We start from the raw sequence: 25,300 nt of genomic DNA, 5'->3' as shown, positions 1-25,300 counted from the left end.
CGGATTTCCAACTAGACCATACGAGTCCAGTAGGTATGGTATATTGATGGTTTTCCGCCATAGCTCTGTCGTCAATGTGCTGGCGATGTCGCAAGAACTCTTGGGCGATGCTTTGTCTGCATGCAGCAGAAGACAGACGACTTAGGGTACGACACCGGTACATTGAGCTTTGTGTTCCCTTGGAGCCGCATTTGCATGGTTTATCGCTATCATCGGCTCCAGCAGAGGTTGTTGTACCGCAGCCCCTGGTTGAAAACCGTAAGGCAGCCGATGCTTCCGGCAGGCCCCGTGGTTCGCGGATGGCAATCGAATAGGCGACCGATCGCCTGCAGCTCAAGCCTCCGCCGTCCATCATGTTCCCAATCGTATGATCCAACGTCTTGTTGTTTGGTTGTCCATTCGCGCCTTATCGTTGTTGTTGTCGTTGTCGCTGCTGACATGTTTGTACCAACTCATGAATACCTTCCGAGGCGCTCGCTTAGTGCAAGCCGGTCCGAGCGGCCAGGGGTGCTGATACAAAGGGATACTCCTCCTCGTTCAGATGCAATGTTCTCTAGACCCGGATGGCCGGATCTCAGGGGCAGCAGAAAGTCTCCTAGCCTTTCGCCACGCGGCGCTTGGCGACCCATTGAAGGGGAGCAGCCGAATGGCTGGGGATGTTGCTCCCAGCTCTTCCCCTAGTCTAAACTAGTCTAGCCGCTTCCGCGCGTGATGAGTAGGTATCCAGAAAAGGGGAAGTATGCTACCGATGGGACGACCGGGTTTGAAATTGTAAACCACATGACCTGTCAACACCAGGAACAGGGCTCGTTAGACAAGGCCGACTAGGGTACGTCCCTGCTTCAAGGGTTGATCATTGAACCTTCACTGCCCCATCGTCGGTTTCAGAAATATTTTCGGGCTTGCCGGGGAGGGGCCCTGATGGCTCCCATTCATGTCCTCATCCTCTGATGCTTCGAATTCTTCTGCGGGTTCTGTCGAGCTTCTCTGCCACTTCCCGATTGAGATGGCTGTGGGTTCCGGATAGGCCCCGTACCAAACGTAAACTAGTTACACCACAGGGGTTGGATGGCGTGGTGGCCTCTTTGAGAGTGCTGAAGGAGACAACGATTGTTTACCGGTATCTACACTAGGTAGATGTTTGGATTGCGACCACGAAGTCCACAAGTCGGCTGTGGCTACCGCATACCCGATAGTTCCACAAGGCTACCAGAGAGAATGACGGCACAAAATGACCCTCACATAGGCACGGGCAGCTTGCCTCGTTCGTGCACAACATGATACGCCCCGGGCGCTGGGCATCAACGTGACGGCGATTTATTTCAACCTTGGACCGTGACCCCGCGCCCGCGGTGGTTTTGATGACGAGGCGACGATGGCAATATTAACGATCAGCGGCCCGACACACTGGAATGTACCCCCCCCCCCCCCCCCCATCTCCTCATAGTACCATCTCGTGCTGGTCCTGAATTCTGGGTTGATGGATACGGGAAGGCCTGGGATCCCAGACTGAGTGGGGGATAGGAGCAGGGGGGTTGCTCCCAGCAGCTGGGTCGATGCGAAGAGCAATTTCAGGGTCAAACATGCCCGTCATTGGCGACCAAATTTCCATCACGGGGGAGGGACGACAGCTTGCCGGACGAATCAAAAGGTTGCGTTTTCTGATGGCGATCAACCCGCGAACGCAGCAGATGCGAGACGACGGTCAATGGGCTCGAGAAGGAGGCGAGAAGCGGTAGCGGAGCTCATACTTTTGTTGCGCCAGCCCACAACAAGAATGAGAATAAAGCCCCACGGGGTGTGGTGTACCATCCGTCTGGTCCCGAGTGGCTGGAAATTGCGGCTGCGTTTTGCCCGTGTGCGAATCGACGTAATCATCAGAAGCCGTGCGTACTATGCGGCGAGGCGGGCGAGCGGGCGGCTACTGCAAGCGTCTGTACTATGCAGTGCATGCTCCCATCCGGGGAGCGATTCTCCAAGGCTCTGACTCCGGATATGGGACTTCGGTGTCTTTGTCGTCGCAGTGTGTGGCCGAGTTGGCCTGTGAGACTGACTGCCTTTTTGTCATTCCTGATATCTCAGTTGCCGTCGATCCAGAATGCCTGTCTCAGCTGTATCGATTGGCAATCGAAACTGCGCAGCGATAAGAGAGGAGGTGCGGGCCGAGTACTTATCATTGGCCGAGAGCAGGACGACGGCTAGAGCAGATATCATATCGGTCTGCACGGTTCTTTAGCCAGTCGTACGTGGCCGAGTTGCAGATGGGATGGCCTGAGTGGGCAAGAGGATTGGCGACGAAGGAAAAAGAAAAGAAAGGAAGTATGGGTTCAAGGGGGGAGATTGGCGGTGGATGCAATGAGCGAGAAATGGTGGGTGGCTGACGGATGCTGGGAATCGCTGCATTGCTTTTTTCCAATCTGGTCGCTCCTTATTTCCTCTTCCTCGTGGTCGACAACTTCCTTTTGCGATCCTCCACAGAACCCACCCCAGTCGAGCTTTCCGTTCTTTGCTGGCTAGCACGCCGGGGCTGCAGTTGAGGATTTCCTGCTCCCATCTGAGCCGCAGTCGTCGATCCGATATGCATCTTCATGGATTGCGCAGCCCAGGTGCAATCGGTGAGAAAACGACTGAGGCAAGGAGAGAGGATGTGCCCAAAACACCATGCGGATTGATTTAGCGTACGCACGTAAATTCCTCGGTCGATCTGCCTGTGCTCACCTGTAAGTTTCTTATTGTGGGCAGAGAACCATGCGGCGGGTGAGGACGCAACAACGGAACATGCCATTCACTACCCAGGTGCCTGACTAGGTACCTTGTCTAGGTAGGTAGGTAGTCATCAGCGCAACTGAATCGCGATTTTGTCGGGTGCAGATGTGCCTCAGGCCTGCGGAAGTAGAAAAAGAAATGAGCAAACTGGCGACGCCGCCGGAAGCAAAGCTGGGAAGCCGCATCCATGCCTACCTACCGTAGACACTCGCGTGATTGGGACAAAGCTAAGGAGCCCGCTAACGGCAAGGAGTATCGCGGGCCGCTGTAAGGAGTATAGTGTGCTGGCAAAAACAGGGATCTGTATATATCTGTTTTCTTACGTAACAGTTGTATTACTACTAACGGCAGGCTGGCTAGTGGGAAACAGAGGGTGGAAAGGATGACCGCCTTCTATGTTAGGACTAGTGTCGCCGATATCTACTAGCTGTTATAGGATATTTGCTAGCCATATCTGGCTAGCGGGCTTCCTAGCTTTGTCCCAATCTCGCGAGTGTCTACGGTAGTACGTATAGTTACTAGACAGGTGTACCTACTTAGGTAGGTAGTGTATCTCAGACATGGGGTAAACGGGGTTCAGGGAAGGCAAGCACGTAATTAAATGATGTACGAATTCACCGTAAAAACGATATATACTCACTAGTAGGTATTGAGTATCCGAATTCGTAAGTTCCTGCGTAGGTAATCCTTACTCGGACAAGATGCCTGCCTGCCTTATCTCTATTCACTGCCAACATTCCTTCCTTTTGGTGGTTTGAGCCCTTGGGAAAGCGGATTCGATTCAAATTCGACATAGCTGATCCCGGCAGTCGTCCCATTCACCTACTCTGAGCAAAAACCTCTTACTCTTCCTGACCTAAATTGCTCGGCAAGTATCAGTGAACTGAGACTTGCTCCTGTGAGATCCGTTCAAGACCCTGCACCTGTCATGTCAAGGACAAAATTATTTGCGCTTAATCATATGATCAGTCCTTCCTTTTTGTGGCTGTATTCCCTGCCCGTCGCCCCATACCGCCCTCCGACCATCGCCCAGATACTTGGCCTCTATCTACTTGCATCGCCTGCGCTTAACCCGGTGTGATGATGCTTGGTCCTGTGCATCGAGAACCATCAACCGACCCAGTTATTGTTCTCATCTCTCCTCGTCATGTCTCGGCTGCTAGCTAACCAATCTCTAGGTCGACATACGGTGTGTCTAGATCCACCGAACCATTCACAGCACCAAACGGCTGATGATCAACCGTATAACGCACCGAGTTGCATCTGATGTGCTGATCTCCCACTCTCAACGGACAAGCTAAGCGGTTCGTCTCTTAACTCGGCCATATGCCATGCACCTCATCCGCGAAGCGAAGTTGCAGTACCGGTATTCCTGTACTTGCTCTCAGCGACCGCCAATATACACTACATGACGAGTATGGTTGTCTGGCCATCATTACGACTCTCCTTCGCGACTCGTCTGCTGGCAACTGTCACGCCACCTCTAGTTTACACCGCCGAGACCCTGTCGCCCGGCGGTATGCTTCATGTCCATCAGCGCCGAGTTAAATGTACGAGAGCGACGCTAGGGGAACGGCTTGCAGTCAAATGAAGGCGACCTGCAAGATCCCTCAGACCCTTGACCGGTATCCACCAGGCGCTTTCCTCGATCAACAACGTCACCGAAGATGTGTACCCTTTCGCACGAAACCACGTCGTTCCACTTCTTGACCGGATGCCTCAACACGTCTTCATGTTGCTTCTAAAGACGCACACGCGTGCATTCTTTCGTCGCCTACTTATGCATCAGCCCGATTCGGGGCTTGGCAAACACTCTACCACAGTTCTGCCAGCATGCCGCTGATTGATCCATCAATGGCTATTCTTTTGTTGCACAGGTTTAGACACATGATCCCGACACGGGAGGCAAGGGCGACGTTACGCGCCAGTATTCCGCTAATTCTCGCAAACGGTTCGATGCCTCTGCTTCTATCCAACCATCTTCCGCCAAAAACTAGCCCTCGCCGTCTGCCAGCATTGCCTTGCTCTATCGCCTAGCCTCTTACTCCTCTGTTGGCATTAGTATGACACATTGATTGACCCCCGGCTCAGTGTCGTAAATTCCATACACGCTGAATCGCTATGTGCTCTCAAGACGAGGCGTGTTATGGATACCATGTCGGCTTCTCGCGCCTACAATGAACCAGTGGATCTATACGTGCGACGATATAGTCTCCAATTCAAGGACAGTAACACAAGTCAACATAGAAACAAGTTGGCTGCATTGGATTAGGCTGCAGCAAACTGATACTCGAGTGTTTTCTCTCTTCAGACTTAGCTAACAGACTGGGGCTACTGCCCATATTCTCCGCTTATCAATGGCCCTAGCCCTGGAGCCCTTGCGCCCCGGGGCACCTGGAGAAAGTCTGCTGTCCATATTCCTGAGAAACGCCAGTTGCATCAACGACCAGAGCTCGACTTGTAACACTCGTTAGAGGATCCCCGGTGGCACAATTGGCTAGCGCGTCAGACTGTTAATCTGGAGGTTCGTGGTTCGAGCCCACGCCGGGGAGAGAATGTGGTTAAAATCCACGGTACAGAGTACAGCACCATACTTTTGGTGCTTGTCCTGATTCATTGGCGAGTTTGTTCTTCTTCTTTTTATTTTTTTCTTTTTTTTACGGGATACATAGATAGATAGACACTCTTCTTCCATGAGCGAGGACGACCAAGAGGCATAATAAATATGGATAGATACTCTTGCCCATTCGCGGTTCTGGCAATCGACCCGCCGGCCCGCCCCCTAGCACCATGATCCACCTTTGAGGCAACGACAGACAAAACATTGCTGCGCCTAATGCTCTTGGCTATCAGCGTAGGGCATCAACAGGACGCGGGAACACATGATATATCGTCCGTGAGACAGTCAAATCAGCCAATTGGTGACGCTGGCTGTGGTTCATTTTATTTAGTTGTGACAACTCTGCCTCCCAGTGTCATGCTTGAACGAAACGCGGAAAACCAAGTCGTGACATGATCGCGAGTGTCATTCGATCACAGCAACTCAAATCATCTCCTTGTGGCGGTTGTCAGACTTTCCTCTAACGATCTTCAAGGATACCGCCCCCCCAAGGAAGAAATAGCCTTAGGCACGGATCACAACAAACTCCCGTCGTCTGGGCAATAAAATACTCACCGACGGCCATGACAACTCACCGACTCGGTAAACTGTTATGCTGCCAGCTGATCTGGGCAACAAACATGCTCAGTAGCCTTGAAAAGGGGGCAGTTCTCCGCCACAATATCGCTAGACCGAAAGCCTCAAAAGCTCGACGCCGGCGGGCTTGGGGTTCCTACGCGACCCCTGATATATTTCTCTCATAGTCGATATGTGATACATCACCTACCAACGCGTTACAGCCCTGTAGATCTCTCACCGCCTGCAATAGCACTTGCTCTGTTTCTCGAGGTGGGAAAGCTGCAAGGATAGCAAGATGAGCATGGGAGTGAATATCCCGGCTTCCCTTCCCCAGTGCGGTATTCCCGACCTTTGAATACCCCAGCAGAGTTTTGGTGCCCATCACATGTGTCGCTTGAGACCCCAGTGTTCCTGAAGCAGGCATTCTTCAAGGCTGTTACGACCCTCCAGGGGTGTTCTCACGTCACACAGCTTCAGGCGTACGGGTTGCGGTGCCACAAATTACAATCCTGGCAGGCGACAGGCTCTCTTGCTCGCCTCGTCTTCCCTCTATTATCGTCTACTGTCATTTAGATCTCCTTGGGAGCCCAGCTCCACCGGCTAGCTTCCGTCGGTCAGGCTGTCCAGTGGTCGACATGGGCCCCGGGACATCCGGAAATCAGGTCACGATACGCTGACATCATGGTCGTTAGATGTACGAGGCCACCAAGGGCTCATTATAGACATCATGGCCTTTGGTAAATTGCCTTACACCGCTGGTTCAGTAAAGCGTGGATTACACTCAGTTCTAGTGGCCGTGAGCCTCCAGAGTGACGACAACGTTGCGATTCTGACTGTGGAGCAACCCACTTGTTGACTCACCATACTTTGGCACATGGTAGAAGTTGGTCTGTCTGGGTCGGAAACCTTGCCGGGCCGAACCAAAGAGCCTCCTGGCCGCACCTAGCAAGTTTGGGGTTAAGCGGATCGAGAGCTCTGTGCGGACCGGAAGTTCCTTCATCTATTCTAGAATAAGGAAGCCTCGTAGAACAGCATGGAACTTTGAGGCTTTGGCTAGACGTACTCCTCACCTCATCCATCAACCGCACCGCAACGCCTGGGACACGTCAGAACAGGGCTGACGTGTACGCCCGGTTCTTGCTATTTACAAAACCTGCTACGGCAAAAAGGATGCTGTGTAATGGCATTTTCAACATGCATTCGTGGAACGGACCTGCTTGATGACTGAAAAGTACGGCATGGGTATGTGTGCGCGGTAACCGTTGTCTTGCCAGTCCAATCCCTTGGCGCAAACATGGATTCCCACGAGCCGGGTGTATGTGCCCTCACGCAACTGGGAGGTGGGCGATGATGGAGGGTCATCAAATATTGGAGGGCAAACCCGGACTTCCAGTCGGGCTTCGCCCGGTCCCGTCTTGCCAATTGAACTAGCCTATTTGGCTCGCGGCTCTATGTATTATTGAAAATAGAGAATGCCAATATCTGACGTTGCTGACAGCGCTCTGGATGGCGATGCACTAGCACGAAGGGACTAACTACGTAGCTGCAGTCCGACGAGCCTGGGTCCGGTCGATATCTATGGTTGACCTCTAGTGGACAAGAACGCTCTGGACATATGGTGGATGGAGGGCTGTCAAACTTGACCATGCATCAGTGCTTCCGACCTGTGATACTCTGGAAGCTAGCTGCATATGACCCAGCTCGGATGGACCTACGATGGCAGGCCTCGATTCTAAAGAAGGCGGGGTGCTGCAGCTCGTGTTGACCGAGACCATATCTGAGTGGCTGGCGTCCACTCGGTGAAGCAAAGCATGGGTTTTGGCCCGGTACACCCCCATCATGTTTAGGATACATCTTGTGTAACGTTGACCGGACTAGATAGGCAACGCACGCAGTGAGAGAGGACTGCTGCAGCGCAAGCGCAAGCAGAACCCTGAGCTTCTGATTGAAGGACATCACAACAGGATGCCCGATGAGTGCGGTGAGTAGACAGACGGATAGAGTGCAGCCGGGCAAGGAGGTCAGGCACCACCCGACCGCCGGTTTCGGACGACATTGGGAGCTGCTGCGGGACACGATATTTGGCATGCCTTGGGACTGTGCAGGGTGAGAGATGATCAACGGCCCAATGACCTGCATTCGTGATGGCGTTGTCTATTCTCACCAGTCAAATGCATGCAAGCTATCGGATGCTGTGTGCAGAGGGAGCACCTATCACGGTGTTCGGGGGAAAAGACCCAGAAGACGTGCTTACAGCTCCATCAAGTGACGAGGAGTAGGCGGCTGGGAGCTCCCGTCCAGCTGTGTGACCTGCGGTTGTGTGGGCCTTGGTCCCGGCTTCCTCTATGCAGCTCCATAATCGCCCGTACCGTGTATCGCACAACAGCCGACACTGTATCCCGGGTTGCGACTTATCACCGAAGGACGGAACGTCTTGTGATGTGTCTTGATGTTGGCGCCGTTTAGCTTGGCCTTTGCTGCTGCATTTTGTGTGACGTGCGGAGGTAAGGGAGAAAAGTACACCGGTAGGTAACTGAGCGACGCAAGGCGACCTTGGCAAGGCGGCATGTTCTCGGGCCATGCTGGTTGCCGTCTCCGATCTGATTTGTCAAAGCCATCGGCTTCCGTCATGTTCCTTCTCGGACGAAGAAGGAATGGCCCAACCAAACAACAACAACAACAACAACCCCATGCCCCATCACTGTTTTCTTCTTTTTCCCATCTCTCCCTGCAACCTCACCCTATCTACCTAGCTACTTAGTACCTAGGTAGCTATCAATCCGCACACCCACCTAGCCACATGCCCTTACGCCGGCCCTACACAACGGGTTATCCGACGCAACGCTGCGCTCCGCTCCGCTCATTTTCCGTCTAGCCCAATTGTGGAGGAGACAACAACGGCCTCCACCCTGATCTCTTCTCTCTATTTTCGTTGGGTTTCATCACCTGCCTACCCACGCACGATCTGCCTACCTAAAGCCACCCATCCGGTGCAAGCCGCGAACCACACACGCGGACCCTCCCTCGCACGCACACAAGCAAACAGCCTACATACAGCATAGGCATCGCAGCACCAGTTCCACCACTCCAACCACCACCGCCACCACCAGTGCGTGGCAGCGCATCGCATCGCATCGCATCGCATCACAAGCTATAGACCGACGCCGACCCGCCAGTAATACAAGACGGGACAAGATGGCCGGCAAGAAGGGAGCAGATAACAGCAAGAAGGCCGCTGGCAACGCCCGCAAAGCCGAAGCAGCTGCCCAAAAGGCCGCCGCCGAGGACGCGAAAAGGGCCGCAGCCGAGGATGCTGAATGGTCAAAGGGCGCCAAGGGCAACGCGAAGAAGTGAGTGCGAGCAAGAATCTGAGGGGGCGGGGGCGGGGGTGATGGCACCATCAATGTCCCACGATGCGTCGCACACAGACACGCATACACTGCCCCGTCGCCACCCTGATCCATCATCCATCACAAATCATGCGAGATAACCGTTGTCCCACGCAAAGAACCGAACCAGGGCCATGGCTGACCACACTCGCGATCGTCCAGGGAGGCGGAAGCCGCCAAAAAGGCAGAAGCAGCTCGCAAGAAGGCCGAGAAGGAGGCCCTCCTAAAAGAGGAGGAGGCCAACACGCCGGGTCGGGCGGGTCCGAAGAACGCCAAGACAGCCGTCAAGAAGACACGCGGGTTAGACCTGTCGCAGCTCGACGACGATCGCAGCGGCGGCTCGCTCGGAGCCCTCAACGCCACGGGTATCGACAACGCGCTCGATGCCCTCTCCCTGACGACTTCCGACGCCGCCAAGGTCGACAGACACCCCGAGCGACGGTTCAAGGCGGCGTACGCGGCCTTTGAGGAGCGTCGCCTCAAGGAGATGGACAACGACGGCACCGGTCAGGGCCTGCGTCTGCAGCAGAGGAAGGACAAGATCAGGAAGGAGTTTGAGAAGAGCCCGGAGAACCCTTTCAACCAAGTGACCGCAAGGTTCGACGCCACCAAGGAGGAGCTGGCCGAAATCAAACAGAAGGAGAAGAGCAAGATCGAGGCCAGACTTGGGAAATAGAGCTGGGCGGACGCGCCCGTCGGCACTGTCCCTCTACTGTTTCACGATGCTCGGTGACACACCTTGCCATGATTGCATGTGTACGTGGCAGAAGGACTACAGGAATGAATAGCAGCACGCATCAGTCACTTGATCAAGCCACATCAACTTTCCGATAGAAAGAGATCATCAGAGCGGAAGCGGCCCCTCCTTTCCCGGTGTTTGGTGTATCGCCGTATCCACTTCCATGAAGCACTCTGGTGTGCACCGCATGAGAATATGGCCGACCCTCCATTAAGGCATGCATGTATCCTGCTGATCTGTCATATCTCCCGTTCATCCTCGTTGTCTCCTTGTTTTCTCCCGCCCGAACCGCCAGCCGGGAGGGTACAATGACCGATACGGCCGAGATGACAACAATTTTTTTGGCGGGGTAGATGTTGTGTGACGTACCTACAAGGTGGGGGTGGTGACTAACACAAAGTGCCTAGGTAGCCTTCGTCATCGATAAGACAAGTCGCTCGTCTTATCGCGATAAGAAATAAATCCGGCAGAATATCTGACCGCCCTTATTGACCGCCTTGCTTCATGCATGAATGATTGCCCTATGCAATCGTCTCATGTCACTTCATCCCATCAGGGCGCATTCCATCTCATCGATTGTTTCTTTACGAATGCCTCACCAAAGTCCAACATGGCGAGTCTCCGCATGGGAAGCATGCCTTCGTTAAGGCGGCAGCGCCTCCTTGCCGAATTGTGAGACTTCCTCTCTACACTCTCCCATTTCCGTGTCCGACCAAACATGTAATTGCTAACCCCGGGATGCTAGCGCCGGCCTGAAGCAGGCGTGTCCGGAGGGTGTGTTTGTGAGCTTAACGCCCGGTGATCCAATGTTGTGGTCTGGCGTCATGTTTGTGAGGCACGGTATGGAATCCTGAAATTCTGCCGCGATGAAATGGGCGACAGGTATTATGGGCATGGCGAGACTGAGACGCTTTTAGGACCCTATGCTACGGCCATCCTCAGATTCCAGATTTCGTTCCCGGACACCTATCCCCGCCTACCGCCACTTGTCACCTTCTCAACAGACATGTTCCACCCCTTGATAACACCATTGACGACGTACATGTACACTACCGACATCCAGGACAATGGCACCGTCAGCGCCACCGACGCCGAGCGCCTGCCGCCTGGCGGGTTCAGCCTGCGACACGGGTTCCCGGCCTGGTTTGGGCGGGGCAGTAGGAGCAACGTTGAAAGCAGACAAGTTAGCGGCCAGCAACAACCGCCTTCGACGCCTGCCAGAGGCGGTCCATCCAGCACCACCACGACACCAAACTCAAAGGCTACGCCCGAAGGAGGCCGGTCGGGGTACCTCGACACCTCGAGGCGGGAGGTTTCGACGTACGAGGTCCTGCGGTATATCCGGAGCACGTTCGACGACGAGAGCGTGCTGAATTCGGTGCCGCTCGAGGCAGCGGGGAATCCTGGTGCGTGGCATGCGTGGAGGACACGACAGCGTCAAGCGGGCAAGACGTTCCCTGGGGGCTCAGCTGCTCAAGAGAAGCAGGAGAAGGAAGCGGAGACTGGCGGTGCTGCCGTGGAAAAGGAAGAAAAACCACCTGTACCTCCTGCGCCCGAGACGAAACCAGCAAGTGGCGGTTTCGTCATCGCGAGGAAGCCCATTGGCGGCGCGGGTGCTGCTGCGGCCCCTAGAAACCCCGGAGAGTGGAACTGGGAAGGCGTGTGGGAAGACAGGGTGCAAAAGAACATTGCAGCCTCTCTATCGGAGGCAGTTCTATACGGCTCGACGCTGGGTGGCGGCGATGACCTGGTGAGTGGCCTTGGGGTTGTCTTTGCCGAAGGGGATGAAATGACGCTAACTGCACTACTAGATTAACTTCCTCCCGATGGACGAAAGCGACGTGGAGTCTGCAAGGGATAACCTGCTGCTGACATTGGAAAGCGGCGCCGCGACCCACCAAGACCTCAGCAGCAGCATGCAGAGCGTGCGTGCGGCGGAGTGACGACCTTGCCCTTCTTGATAGCGACTTCCTCTTATAACCTTATGACTTACATAGCCTTCCCTCTATATTCTTTCTCTTCCGCCGTTGCTGAGCTTGCAACCCATGCCTGTGTAGACATTATTCTATCTTCCTTCCACGTAGCTCTTACAACAACCCTTCAATGCATAGTGATCATCGTTCTAAAAGGAGCCCACTCCAGAGAGTAGAAGACAGCCCTTCTCTTCTCATCATCGTTTCTTCGCATTATGGGCCTCTCGCCGCCTTTGTTTGTAGTCTTGATTGTGCTCGCAACCATCGTGCCTCCCCTGGTCGCAGGGGCTCTTCTAACTCGCTTCGTCTGCCGTAACTTCAGAGACGCTGCCGGCGTTGTCGAGCCCAAGCCCCGACGATGCTGGTTTGGCCTCCGGCGTGTCAGGTCCATCAACAGCAACACCACCGACAGCCTCGCAACCCGCGCCCAGAGCTACGCGGACTCGTGGCAGGACCTGGAGAGCCTGCGCACGCACAGGGACACGCCGACACCGTCGCTTCGTTACTGTACCTGCGAGGAGGTCCCACCAGTCAGGACACCAGTACCTGCGGCCATTCGGTTCCAACCGCAGCCGCCGGAGACATGGCACCCCTCGAGGGCGAGCCGGCTGACGTGGAGCTTCTCACCAACGAGGCGGGACCAGGGCCACCCTCGGAGATCCCGCAGCCGCTTAGGGTCCTCAAAAGATTCGGGCGTAGTCCTGGAGGGCTCGTCGGAAGAGGAACGGAGAGCTCGAGGCGAACGAGCATCGAGACGGATGAGGGTCTAGACAGTGCGACTGAGGCCCCTGATGAGCCCCTTGTGGTGATGAAAACGAGGGGAAATCCAGAGCATAGGCTGGCTCCGGGGTCAACGGAGGTTAATGAAAAGTCAGGCTTCCCCAGAAATATGCCGCGAGCAAGCCGTAAGTTCTGATCTTGCCCTTGAGGGGAGGCTTGCTGATTCAATCTAGGACTGCATGGTTCCGAGAGCATCACCGCATCCACCATGCCCGAGCTGTCGCACGATAGCTTTGGAGAATTGTCTCATCGTCCACACCGTAATCCTCTACCTTGCTTTGGTACAGCTTCCGAACGGAGCTCGGTTCACGACTCACGAATCCTCGTGCCTCGAATTTCTGTCACTCCAGAGGTCGAAGCCGTCGATGACAACACAACATCCATCTGGGCTGCCATCAAGGTTTATGGGCATGCATACCCGCAACATGACGGATCACCTGGTCCGGGCAGATTGGTCGGGGTTCACAAACCATCAGCCAACAAAAGTATGCACTGGGATGCCGAAGGTATGTTTGATGTGGCCTTTGATTTCTCTTGCACTGACGTCCGTCTGTCTAGACCCTTGGAAGTACGGATGTATACATAGTATGAGTATCCAGATCAAGCCAACAGGAAATAACTGCATTCTTGATGTTATCCGGGAAAACCCGATACCAACGTAAGATCTCACTCAGGCGACACTGGGGCGTTCTAACAAGTCCCACAGGACTCTGGGGAACAACGAGATGATACTGCTGCTTGTGCATGTTCTTTTAGATCAGCCTCGCCCTAAAAGTCAAGCAGGTCATGTCCGGCAACGATCAGACGAGCTGATTGAAGATCTGCAATATCAACTGGGAGACTCTCAGTTAGATTATCTTCGGGTTGTTGTCAAATACAACCATTCTGCGTTTCCTCTTCAATCCCGTTCTGAAGCTGTCGATGGCGTTGTTCAGATGGGAACAAAGCTGGAGACTTCGATCAAAGCCATCGTCAAGCATCGCAATTACCAATCGCCGTGGTCACCCTGTCCCACGCCAACCACTAATCCTGTTTTGAGCATCACCTACGACTGCTAGGAGCTAGAGAAAGCCCGGAGCGCCATGCGCCGCATCACTACTCAACCAGTTTTGCCGCATAAGCTGGCCAAGCCAAGATCCAGAATGAACTTGACAACGGAAGATAAGCTGGTGGTCACGCGAACGCCTCCGATTGTTCCCAGGAGGGAAGCCAGCCTCGGATCAGACGTGATGGTTCGACAACCAGCACCACTGCACGGCGGGTGGTCCCAACCTCGAGAATGCTCGGGAACGGGCTGGCGGAATACCTGTGTGGGACAGGGGAAGCGGGTGCCGTCAACTGCAACGTGCGCCGACGAACCGATGGCCAAGGCTGGGACCGGAAACGGGCTCGAGCTTCCGAACCATACGGGCATTCTGAGAAGTCCACGATCAATGGGCCCGGGGCTACTGAGGAGTCTGGGGGCGGACAGTGGCGGTCATGGAGTGGATAGAAGGTCTACGGCTGGAGGTTCACTCCACGTGCAGGGACAGAAGCCTTCCAACCGCTGGAGTTGGACGGGTTGGTTTTCGTGAGAGTTCGTGGCTTCAAGTTTAGTTTTAATCTTTGTCAGCCTGTGGTGATTTATGTGATCGCAGCTTGTCCTCCAGTCTGCAGTCGCAGGGGCGCAAGCTTTCAGTTTTGGAATAATCGATTCATGGCATGATGCTGTTTCAACTTTTTCTTCTTCATTACGGAGTAGCTTCTGCTCCCTTCTATCTTCAAGCATGCTCGTGTTTGTTTGTTGTTTGTTGTTTGCTTTTTATTTTCTTTTTGCCCTGTGGATGCTCTAGGGCTTCTTCACAGCAGCTCATCCCTCCAGGGGATGGAAGTCTGCGCACCCTTACGCTCGACCGTCTTGGCCGCGGCTCGATTGGCGTTTTTGATGGCCGAAGAGATGTCAAAGACCTCGCCCTTGGCCTGCGCGTTGACGGCGGCGACGCAGTAAGAGCCGACAAAGGTGTCGCCGGCGGCAGTGGTGTCGACGACCTTGACCTTCTGTGCCGGAATGAGGTCGGCGGCACCGTCCTGGTTGATGTAGTAGACGCCGCGGCCACCGAGGGTGATGATGACATTGCGGACCTTCTTGGCCATGAACCACTCGCCGACGCGCTTGAGGCCCTCAGGGGTGTCGAGTTCCGACTCGTGGCAGCCGGAGAGGATGGCAGCCTCGGTCTCGTTGACGACGAGATGGGCGAGGCCGTCGTAGGCCTCGTCGGGGAGGCGCTGGGCCGGGGCCGGATTGAGGAGAACCGGAACCGCGGCGGCCTTTGCGGAGCGCAGGGCGGCGAGGACGGTCTCGAGGGGCACCTCGAGCTGCATCACCAGCAGGTCAGGCTTGGGGGTGAGGGTCTCGGGGAGGGAGCCGAACTTGTCCGGAGTGACGGCGTGGTTTGCCTCGGGGGCGAGGATGATTCGGTTCTGACCGGTGGGTTCATCCACGACGATGATGGCCATTCCGGTCTTGAGGTCGTTGCCAACGGCGATGCGGTCGGTGCGGACGCCGTGCTCGCCGAGGTTCTTCAGGAGGAGGTCGCCGTACGAGTCGCTGCCGACGGCGCCGATCATGGAGACAGAGGCGGACTCATTGGCGGCGTCGTTGGGGGCGTCGCGGGAGCGTGAGAGCTTCGCACAGGCGACGGCCTGGTTCGCGCCCTTGCCTCCCGGGGAGATGACAACGGAGTTGGAGGTGAGGGTCTCGCCCGGCAGGGGGTGGTGGGGGACGTAGGAAGTCAAATCGATGTTCAGAGAGCCGAGAACAGTGATCTGGGGGGCCTTGGAGGTGGCCATCATGAAGGGAATTTGCGCGGGCGCGCACGAGCGGGCGGGGTTGTTCTGAGGCGTCGTAAGTCGGGAGTCGTAACAAGTGTGGCTTGTTCGTTTGAAACTAGAGGGCGCGAGATGCGAGAGATGGAACGAGAGATTATGCCGTCGGGTTTCTCGGTGCTCGTTACTCGACTGGCGCGCCGGCTTCTGTGCGAAAGAATACGGTTCGGATAATGGTCGAAATAAACGGTATCGTGGATCAGATGGTGAGGGGCAGAGCTTCGACGGGCCGTGTCGAAGTTTTCCAGACGACGAACGGTGAGAGCCCCGCCATGCATTGGTGGGATGATGATGTATTCAGCGGGGCACAGCTGATGAGCTGCGACTGGGAAGTGTCGCTGGTGGAGGGGGCGGGGACCAAGTGGGAACACTACCTGATGGGAGGTCACCGCCGTATGGGGGCGGAGAGTGATGGTTGTATTCATTACATGCTCTGCATTCGGGAGAAAGGGCCCACCCCCTCTCTAGTTTTCGTTGTTGATTCTTAGCAGTGGTCGATCTGGCTACTCAGAAGAATGGTTGATGGGTATGGATTTATGGGTCTTTTGGGCGTATCTGGCGTATCTGGCCAAGGCTAAGGGAACGATAGATCTGGGCGATCTTGACAGTTGAGGCTCTCGTCACAGCCAATCTCGCCCAACCTCGCTGGCCTGTCCTGCCTGCAAGCGCATCCGACCCCCTGTCAGAGGCTTAGTTACACAATCCCGATCGGGCGTTGCAACGGAATGGCAGGGCTTTCTTCACCTTACCCTTCCTTGCATAGTATATACACCAGACCCTTACACTCCTCTCCTTCCGCTGCCCGTCCATTCGCCGAAACGGGGATCTTCTGATATCCAAGTGCCGGGGCGCCATTGAGGGTCCGAACCGCCTGCATACTACACCCAAATGTCGGGCGCTCTGCGGTGTGGGCGGCGGTGGGAAATACCGACTGGTTTTTCTGTATTTCTTCGATACATGGAAACTAATGGCATCGCAGTGGGGCAGATTTCGAGGGTGCATACGACGGCTTGCCGTTGGCTTTTGATCCCCTGTTGTCCGTCTCTCTGTCGCGCCGCCAAGCCATGCTGCATTGGTTGCGTCCGCCATGTCTGCCCCCAAAGTAAAGCCGGGGTTGCTTTGCTTGGGCGCACCGGCGTCGGTGTGTGTGCGTGCGCGGGTGCATGTGGGATGCTAGGGACCAAGTTGGGATGAATGACTTGAAGAACTCAGATCAAGTGGAAATACGTACAGAAACGACACCGAACAAGAAGCAGGGGAAGAAGGGAAAGAATGGAAAGCGGACCCTCCCTACCTACCTACCCTACCCAGGTACCTACCTGCCAAGGGACGGATGCAGCAGCCCTCTTCCAGTAACGGTGCCTATACCTACCTACCTTGTCTCCCTGCATGTCCTTCCCGTCCCTATCGCCAATCTTGTCTTGTATGACTTACCTCATGTTAACGTACGACGGCGTCATGCACACCGTTGGTCCAACTTGGGAATGGCCGTATTCTAGAGTCGGATGGATGTGTCCTCCCCGTCCCATTCGCTTCCCTACCAAAAGTGGTTTCCCATCCACCGCGGCTTGCTGCTCTCTTACTTGTTCTTCGTGGTTGTCTTCTGTTCACCAGAACTCTGCCCTTTTCTGAGTGGCACCTTCCTTTGCCTATTCTCCATCTTGCTCTTGCTTGGATTCGCTTCACCATCCAAAAGTCCCGTTACTGGTCGACGTCTTGCACTTGCGGGCCACCTCCCTGGTCGCCCGACTTCGCTATGACGGACTCCGACCGTATCAGCCCGGGCTGGACGACAACGCTCATCTGTCTGGCTATCGTCGTCTTTCTCATTCTCGTCCGGCCGCGGTCGTCTTGGGCACATCCGCCTCTCCCCCCTGGTCCGCCAGGCGAGTTCCTTCTTGGCCATCTTCGTATTATACCCAAAGAGAGGACAGCCGAAGTGTACGAGAAATGGGCCAGGGAATACAGTAAGCCTCCGCTTCTTTTTCGCCAAAGACCTTTAGTTGACAGAGGCTTTCTTAAGAGTCAGATGTTATTCACGTCAGGTCCCTTGGCCAGTCCATGATCGTGCTGAACAGCGTGAATGCCGCCAAGGATCTCCTCGACCGTAGAGGGGCCAACTACTGCGACAGGCCCAGATTTGTCCTCTTCGAAGTGTACGTTGAAACCCCCCCTCGTCGCTTTGTTATGCTTGAGCGCTCAGTGGACATGCTAACGTATGTTGTACGTCTGCAGCATGGGTTGGGGCAAGACGCTGACCTTCCTCCCCTTTGGTCCCCGCTGGCAGATGCACCGAAAGCTGCTGCAGACCACTTTCAGCAACACAAACGTTCGGCAGTGGCACTCTTTACAGGTTACAGAGGCACGCAAGTCGGTCCACAGCATAGTACAGAACCCAGAGAACTGGGAAATGTCCATGAAAAGGTGAGGCACCTCCGATTTTTGAGTCTCCATTCGAGATTCGTCTGACGATTCCAGGTTTGCCGTTGCCATTGTTCTCAAGGTGAGCTTTGGGATTGACGTACAAGATGACAACGACCCGTACGTCAAGATAGCCGAAGACGCCATGTACGCGACTGGGAACGGTGGCGTCCCCGCCAACAGCATTGTTGACATCTTCCCCCTTGGTAAGCAGCGGACGTAATCCCGTTTCTGAGAACCGTACATTGATGAACTTTGGCCGGCACCACAGCTCGTTATTTGCCCGACTGGTTAGTTCGAGACTGGTCACTGAAATTTGCGCGCGAATGGGGATGGGCCATACGGAAGTTGCATGATGTTCCGTTCGCAGTTGCACAATACGAAGTGGTAACTTTATGCCCCTTGTTATTTTTGACACGCCCGCAACGCTGACAAGCCAAGGCTCGCGGCAGGGACAGCCCATCTTTTGCGCACACGCTGTTGGAAACATACACTTCCAACACCCAGAGAGGGCACACTAATGAATGGTCACTTGACGACATCAAGGGGGCTGCAGGCGCCATCTTTATCGCAGGGGCAGACACGGTAACTTGGTCCCGCGACTGCCACGAGTAAGACATTGCTGACTCCAGCCTCCAACAGACTTGGGCCACCATTGTTGTTTTTGTATTGAATATGGTGTTGAACCCCAAGGTCCAGAGGAAGGCCCAGGCATTGATCGATGAGGCTGTCGGGCACGACCGGCTGCCTGATCTGTCGGACCGTCCATCTCTTCCGTACATCGACCACGTTGTCCAGGAGGTCTACAGGTAAGGGTTCCTGTGACTCAAAGTCCATGGGGAATGATTCCTGACGAGGAGATCCAGGTGGTCACCGTTGGCGCCGCTGGGAATTCCCCACAAGGCCCTTGAGAGCGATGTCTATAATGGCATGTTCATCCCGAAGGGGTAGGTTCACTTGTCCTCAGCCCTCTCGCCGGCCCCTCAAAAAAGAACACCCGAATGCTTCCAGAAGGAAAACTGACGGCTCTACCCAGGTCGATTGTCTTCTTTAATTCGCGCGCCATGACTCAAGATGAGAGGATATACCAGGACCCCAAGTCTTTTAACCCAGACAGGTACCTGCCGCAATCATCTGGAGGTCATGGCGAGCCCCTGCCACTTGGTCAATTCGGCTTCGGGCGTCGAGTCTGCATCGGCCGGTTTCTGGCAGACAACAGTGTCTGGATTGCTGTTGCCACGATGCTTGCCACTCTCAACTTCAGCAAGAAAGTCGGGCCAGATGGTCAAGTTGTCGAGCCCAAGGTTGCCTTTACCAACGGTGGTACCTGGTGAGTTGATTTGTGGCCTCATATTTGTCGAGGTTTGTGGTGTTCTGACGTTCAAAACGAAAGCCATCCGGAGCACTTTGATTGCTCGATAACGCCACGCAGCCGAAAGGCCGAGGAGTTGCTGCGTCAGTCTCTCCCTCTCCCTTGAGGGAAAAACGGTAAAGCGAGGAGTTCTGGTTCTTACGGGGCTAGCATTACTAGATGCCAGGCTTCGAGTCGATGAAACGGTGCACAATTGATTTCGAGGAGGCTCCGGACGCTATGGATACTGACGGGGTAGTTCCCTTGTAACCTTGAGGGCGACCGAGTAAGCTTGCGGCCTGGAATAGTCAAAACGTAAACCAACGACGACTACAAAGCATAACTGAGCCGCGAGGAGTCGGAGTGAACGCCCGTTGATGGCAAAGTAGAGCCGAGGTTGCACTTGAATAGACCAAGAGGCCGTTATCCACGTTAGCGTACTGAAATCATCACCGTGTCTGCGTGCCATTCTGAACACGGCGCTCTCAGTTGCCTGATCGTGGCTCAGGCGTGACCGGCACTGCACTCGCCATCTGCCTTTGTCGATCTTTTCAATCTCGGAAAGAATAGCTGTCACCCGAAGCCCACGTCAAGGCCCCCCTAGATAAGCTTTGATTTGGTCTCGTTGGAGCTGTGCCCGCTACATGAGAGGAATATCGCTTAGCCCCTTGGCTGTACTTGGCCCTCGATTCGTCAAATCGAGGCTGGTATGCCACAAAGACGCCGAGGGCTTATGGTATTTTCACCCCGTTTGGCCATGTTCCAGGACTGCGTCAAACAAAGTCCAACAGGCTACCTGGAAGAGTCATGCGCACAAGGACAGTCGTGGACATGTTGTTTGTACGAAATTCGAACCGTTGCACCCGATATGTCACCCTCCTCATCTGCCGCCGTGGAAAAAGTGGTGACGGCAGATACGGCACAGGAGGACCGATGAGACGCACGAGGTAGTGTACCATGCTCCCGCTGACATGGGTTTTTTCTTCTTCCTTCTTCTTTTCTTCGCCAGCGGGTGTATCCGTACAACCGAGGAAGCGTGGCGGATAGCACTGGACCCTGTGTAGCAGCACACCGCAAAGGTCCAACAGGCCAAACCTACAGGCTCGCACTGCATGTGAACCCGCCGCCACGGTGGCAATCGCAAGACCACGTTGGCGTTCATCCAGCCAGCTGATTGCAGAGACACGACTCGTGACGAGAGGAGAGGAGAGAGTAAACAGAGAAGAGAGGGGAGGGGAAGGTTGTTGCGCATGGAGGAACCTGGCTCGCCACGCGCGATGCAACGACGGAACTCTGGCGACGCGCCGAACACGCCGACTAGAAGAATCCCTCGAAAGTCATGGACCACGAGGCGTGCTAGGATAAAGCCTCACAGTTTGGCACCGCCCTCGAGGTTGTTATCGAGGCGCCCGCCCTCCCACCGTCGAGGGAGGTCCATACTCAATTTATTTTTGTCTTTTTTTTTTCTTTCCTTTTTTTTCCTGTTTTCTTTTCTTTTCTTGAATCGTGAATAGTCGGCGGCCAAGGATGATGATGATATAGAAGACAAAGGGTTCGCAGAGGGGGTAACGCTTGCAGACTCTGCGTTGGCCAGACTCGCTAGTGGAAAAGCTTTTTTTTTCTCTTTTGGTGCAGGTGACAAGTGGTTTTGTCGGTACGTACGCAGTGGAAAAAAATTAAATCGTTTTAGACCTAGCTCTTCGACTTGGCCATTTGACCACCGACAACGGCCTCCTGAGGGGGGAATTGGTCCCTGGTTGGTGATGTGGAAGCTGGGACGCTAGGCCTCCGGCGGGCTTGACGGACTTTTTCCCCATGAGCTCGAGGGGGGCAAGCACAGCCAGCAGCAACAGCCTCTCTCCGCCCAACTCTGACAGCTCAGAACCCTGTCAACTTGGACAAGACATGACGCATGTCCCGGGGTGCGCAGCCGTTGGGGGACGTGCAGCCAAAGCAAAGCATACCTTCCTCAGGTCCTTAGTACGCACTTTGTATTAAGGTGCGAGATAGAGACGGTGGGACAAGGAGGGTACGGGATGTAGCAGCCCCCAAGTGGTAGGGACCATTGGAGGTCTCCAGTCCCATGTGGAAAGGTGCTCGGACGGGAGAAGGATTCCAGAAGGCTGCCAAGTTTCGAGTTAAGGAAGGCAACGACAAAGTATAGTTTTAGTGCAGCAACACAACGCAACGGTCGCGTCAGAAGTTGGAGAGGCGGAAACTGTCCTTCCTCAGGGGCGGCCCTAGGGGAGAGTTTTCCAGGGTATCCGGTTGCCGGAAACAGCGAGACTTGCGTTGCGAAGGAGGCGGGGAGACAGCGGATAGGCGGCATAATGATAGCGAAAGACGGGACAAAGAGAGAGGCGGGCAGGGTACAAAGCGGAAAAGTCGAGACTCATTCCTCCCAACGCACCAGAGTAAAAACAAACCCCTAGATACAGAGCTTGATCCCCTCCGTCAGGGTCCTTTTCGGGGGGTTGGTTTTCCGGCGGCATGGCATGACGTTTGCACCCGGCTCGGTGCTCTTGCTCCCCAGCCAGTGACGGAGTTTACCGCTCGCTTTCTTTTCTTCCTCCTACCCCGTGCGCTTGCCATACTTGGGGATTCGTGAGGATGTGTAGGCATATATCAACGGTGGTCGTGGCCGAGCTTGTAGGTTGTCGAGGGAGCTGCCCTTTTGCCTTTTTGCTCTTTTCTCTCACCTCCCAGCCCTCGTCATATTTTGCTTTCTGCTCCCCCAATCTCCGTCACCCATCCATGCCCTTCCATGCCCCCCCACATGCTCTCATACCACTTCCCCTTGTCCCGGTAGAACATCCAGGCCTTTACAAAGTAGCCCGCTTAGCTTTTGGGACGAAACGGTCTGCTCGAATTGTGTTTTGGCTGCTGCTGGGCTTGGGCTCGACATATCGAGGAACGACTTTTGGCCATTCATGGGCATAACGATGACTCGAGCCGTTTCGGAAGGCGTAAACTTGCACCACGACTCTTAATTTCCAGCGTTAGTTATCGTCGCCAATTCGAACCATCAACGCCCGTCATTGCTTCCATATTGCACGGATTGTGCCACACCCAGCGAGCATAGGCTCTCTGCTCATCTAGGCCGCCTCGACTGTACTCTTTGGCGACTTCTTGTGGTGCTCCCCTTTCTCAAGGCGTGGTATCCGGCCAAATCCTCTGCCGTGCTCGTGCTTGCCAACCAACCCCCATCCCATACTTTGGACATTCGCCAATACCGGAACTGCTCGGGCCGACATTACCGAATACCAACACTCTTTGCAACCACGCATCAGACAACACCTCGATTGTCACGGCGTCCTTTGACGCGCCGCCCTCTAGCGAGCTAGGCGGTCTTTGGAACAACATCGATATCGCCATTTCTGCGACGGGGCTTTTTCAGTTCGTGGGCTGAAAAACCCAGAAGACCCATCGACGGAAGCGAGCTGCCCACTCCAAACCACGCTGAGAGATTCCCGAAGCGTCTTGTCTTGACCGGCTGTCGTACAGCGGCCCATTCTCGCAGGTCTCCTCCCCTAACCCAAGCTCGCCTATTCCTCTGAAACCCAGGTTGGTGCACTCTTGTAGGTGATCGACGTGGGAGGAAAGCAAGTATTCGGAAAAGGGCCGCTCTTGGCCCAAACGTTGTATCTGTGCCGCCAAAAATAAAAAATACAACAACGAAAAGAAAAAAACCGGGCGAGCTCGCAGTAAAGGTGACGACCGTCTGACCATCCCCCTATCCTGCACCCGTAACCTACTGCTTGTTTCATCGGGCTTCGATCGCGCCGAAGCAAGCGTTCGAAACATATGACATGGAGAGCCACCCCACAGCCTCCAAGAGCCACGGCGGCATTGACCAGTCAGTGACGGTCGAAGACGGCAAGATACACCATAGGGAGAGCAGCCGAAACCCAAAGTGGTATCAACGCCTACTGGATGCCGGCGTCGAGGAGAATGGGGTCCTCCCAGTGTCTCTCGAGAAGCGTACCAACACCAACTACAGTAACCTCTTCACCGTTTTCTTCACCAGTCTGCTTTGCCTACTGCCGTAAGTCTCGATTGCAGTTCCGTTCGAGACCGAACCATCGATCGCTAACGTGTGCCCACAGCATCCCAACGGGCGCGCTAGCCACTGCACAATTTGGGTTGAGTTTGAGGGATGCTTCGTTGGTGATACTCTTCTTTTCGATGCTGACAACCGTGGCCCCTGCATTCATGGGCATTGCCGGCTCTTATACCGGACTGAGGCAGCTCGTTCAGGCCAGATATTCCTTTGGGTAAGTCAATGTCTCGCTACTAGGAAAGTTCGAAATTCCGCTGAACATCGGGCGGTACAGATATTACCTCGTTTCCATCCCTCTCCTCCTCAACGCCGCTACCGTAACCGGTTTCTCCCTGTCCTCCTCGATTGTCGGGGGCCAGACCCTCGCAGCCGTCAACCCCGGCCATATCGACGTGAAAGTTGGCATCGTGATTACGTGCCTCGTCAGTTTTGCTGCTTCTTTCGTCGGATACCGCGCGCTTCACATGTGGGAGCGGTGGCAATGGCTCCCCAATCTTGTCGCAATAGTGATCGCGGTAGGCTGCAGTGGACGGCACTTGTGGAAACAGGCCGAGGCGCCCCCTCCGACAGCAGCTCAGATACTCAACTATGGGAGTATCATGGCGGGGTACTTCATTACTTTTGGCGGAACGGCATCGGATTTCACTGTGTACCACGACCCCAATAATACCACCAAGTACGTTGTTGTATCCATTCCTCAGATGGTTAGCTGCTGACTGCTGTGTAGGCTGAGGATGTCTTCGTACATCTACCTCGGGATCTTGACCCCGTCCATCCCACTTCTCGTTTTAGGCGCAGCAATTGGGGGTGCACTCAACAATGTCCCCGAGTGGAAGTCGGGATGGGATACATATGGCGTTGGGGGCGTCATGGCCGCCATGTTGGCCCCTGCCGGTGTCTTCGGAAAGGTTGTACTCGTGGCCCTCGCGTTGAGTGTAATCGGTAACATTGCAACCTCCATGTACTCCGTCGCCCTCTGCATGCAGCTGATGCTGCCGGTATTTGCCAAGGTTCCCCGAATTGTTTTTGTCGTCATCGCCCTGGGCATCATGATCCCGACGGCTATTCGTGCAGCGGAGGCATGGGCCACTTCGCTTCAGAACTTTTTGGGCTTGATCGGGTACTGGGCCGGTTCTTTTGACGCGGTCATCATCGAAGAGTTGGTTCTCTTTCGCCGGATGGACTATGGCTCATACGACCATGCCGCCTGGAATACCGCTCCCATGTTGCCTTCTGGCCTCGCCGCCATCGGAGCAAGTGTTTTGAGTTTCGGGCTCACCATACCCGGGATGGACCAGGTGTGGTTCACAGGGCCTATTGCAAGAACAACGGGAGATATTGGCTTCGAATCGGCGTTCGTGCTAACAGCGATTTTCTATGCTCCGCTCAGGTGGCTAGAGATTAGGAAGCGGGGGCACGTCTGAACGTCTCCGACGTACGATTGAATAACGAGACGTAAGCTGGGACCGAGGATATGCCCAGACAAGAGACGCACGATAGACCTTCGGTGGAGAGGCAGGCGCATATTGATAATTACAGGGCCCTGACCTAAGAGGGCGGTCTCGACAGTTGATCAAAATGATACCGTTTCTCGGGCGTCCAGCTGGGAGGGTTGCGCCAATGACCTGCTTAACCAGCTACTGAAGTGATTGCCCAGCAAGGCTGACCAAGTTTCAGGCATGTGATAATCATCCATGGCTTGGAGGTGGCTCGCTACGACGCTGCATGGCCAACTCAGGTCAGCCAGGAACTCATGGCGCGTTCGTCATTGGGGGTGG

At 54.9% G+C, this 25,300-nt stretch overlaps 7 protein-coding genes and 1 non-coding gene across 8 annotated transcripts; 7 read left to right on the top strand and 1 right to left on the bottom strand.

The window, feature by feature from the left end:
• The first annotated feature begins 5,244 nt into the window (after positions 1-5,244).
• Positions 5,245-5,318, top strand: LY79DRAFT_t48. The gene has a single exon. It is a non-coding gene; the product is annotated as a tRNA-Asn (tRNA).
• A 4,175-nt stretch (positions 5,319-9,493) lies between these two features.
• LY79DRAFT_507632 (uncharacterized protein) lies at positions 9,494-10,009 on the top strand (the record flags this gene model as incomplete). Its single annotated transcript, XM_060553845.1, has 1 exon — positions 9,494-10,009. A coding segment is annotated over one exon (516 nt), but the record flags the coding sequence as incomplete, so codon positions are not given.
• Positions 10,010-10,682: 673 nt separating this feature from the next.
• Positions 10,683-12,015, top strand: LY79DRAFT_587390 (ubiquitin-conjugating enzyme; the record flags this gene model as incomplete). The annotated part of the gene is made up of 4 exons (XM_060560767.1): positions 10,683-10,744; positions 10,818-10,912; positions 10,990-11,822; positions 11,884-12,015. The coding sequence occupies 4 exons, from the start codon at positions 10,683-10,685 to the stop codon at positions 12,013-12,015; spliced, it is 1,122 nt and encodes a 373-aa protein (XP_060418135.1).
• A 245-nt stretch (positions 12,016-12,260) lies between these two features.
• Positions 12,261-12,892, top strand: LY79DRAFT_647156 (uncharacterized protein; the record flags this gene model as incomplete). Its single annotated transcript, XM_060562483.1, has 1 exon — positions 12,261-12,892. The coding sequence occupies one exon, from the start codon at positions 12,261-12,263 to the stop codon at positions 12,813-12,815; it is 555 nt and encodes a 184-aa protein (XP_060418134.1). The 3' UTR covers positions 12,816-12,892.
• A 1,772-nt stretch (positions 12,893-14,664) lies between these two features.
• LY79DRAFT_507993 (ribokinase) lies at positions 14,665-15,657 on the bottom strand (the record flags this gene model as incomplete). Its single annotated transcript, XM_060553884.1, has 1 exon — positions 14,665-15,657. The coding sequence occupies one exon, from the start codon at positions 15,655-15,657 to the stop codon at positions 14,665-14,667; it is 993 nt and encodes a 330-aa protein (XP_060418133.1).
• Positions 15,658-17,446: 1,789 nt separating this feature from the next.
• Positions 17,447-19,589, top strand: LY79DRAFT_508054 (cytochrome P450; the record flags this gene model as incomplete). The annotated part of the gene is made up of 10 exons (XM_060553890.1): positions 17,447-17,657; positions 17,714-17,846; positions 17,926-18,114; positions 18,169-18,317; positions 18,383-18,498; positions 18,553-18,696; positions 18,754-18,920; positions 18,978-19,058; positions 19,148-19,441; positions 19,505-19,589. 10 exons carry the CDS (start codon positions 17,447-17,449, stop codon positions 19,587-19,589), a joined length of 1,569 nt encoding a protein of 522 aa, XP_060418132.1.
• A 2,649-nt stretch (positions 19,590-22,238) lies between these two features.
• LY79DRAFT_576643 (uncharacterized protein) lies at positions 22,239-22,871 on the top strand (the record flags this gene model as incomplete). The annotated part of the gene is made up of 2 exons (XM_060559813.1): positions 22,239-22,267; positions 22,562-22,871. 2 exons carry the CDS (start codon positions 22,239-22,241, stop codon positions 22,869-22,871), a joined length of 339 nt encoding a protein of 112 aa, XP_060418131.1.
• Positions 22,872-23,271: 400 nt separating this feature from the next.
• On the top strand, positions 23,272-24,946 carry LY79DRAFT_507630 (NCS1 nucleoside transporter; the record flags this gene model as incomplete). The annotated part of the gene is made up of 4 exons (XM_060553844.1): positions 23,272-23,507; positions 23,569-23,736; positions 23,797-24,198; positions 24,250-24,946. The coding sequence occupies 4 exons, from the start codon at positions 23,272-23,274 to the stop codon at positions 24,944-24,946; spliced, it is 1,503 nt and encodes a 500-aa protein (XP_060418130.1).
• Positions 24,947-25,300: the final 354 nt, after the last annotated feature.

Source organism: Colletotrichum navitas (genome assembly GCF_030913465.1).
Source record: "Colletotrichum navitas strain CBS 125086 chromosome Unknown LY79scaffold_8, whole genome shotgun sequence".
Classification (NCBI taxonomy): Eukaryota; Fungi; Ascomycota; class Sordariomycetes; order Glomerellales; family Glomerellaceae; genus Colletotrichum; species Colletotrichum navitas.
Note: the sequence above shows the minus strand (reverse complement) of the source record. Positions and strands in the feature narration are given on the sequence as shown.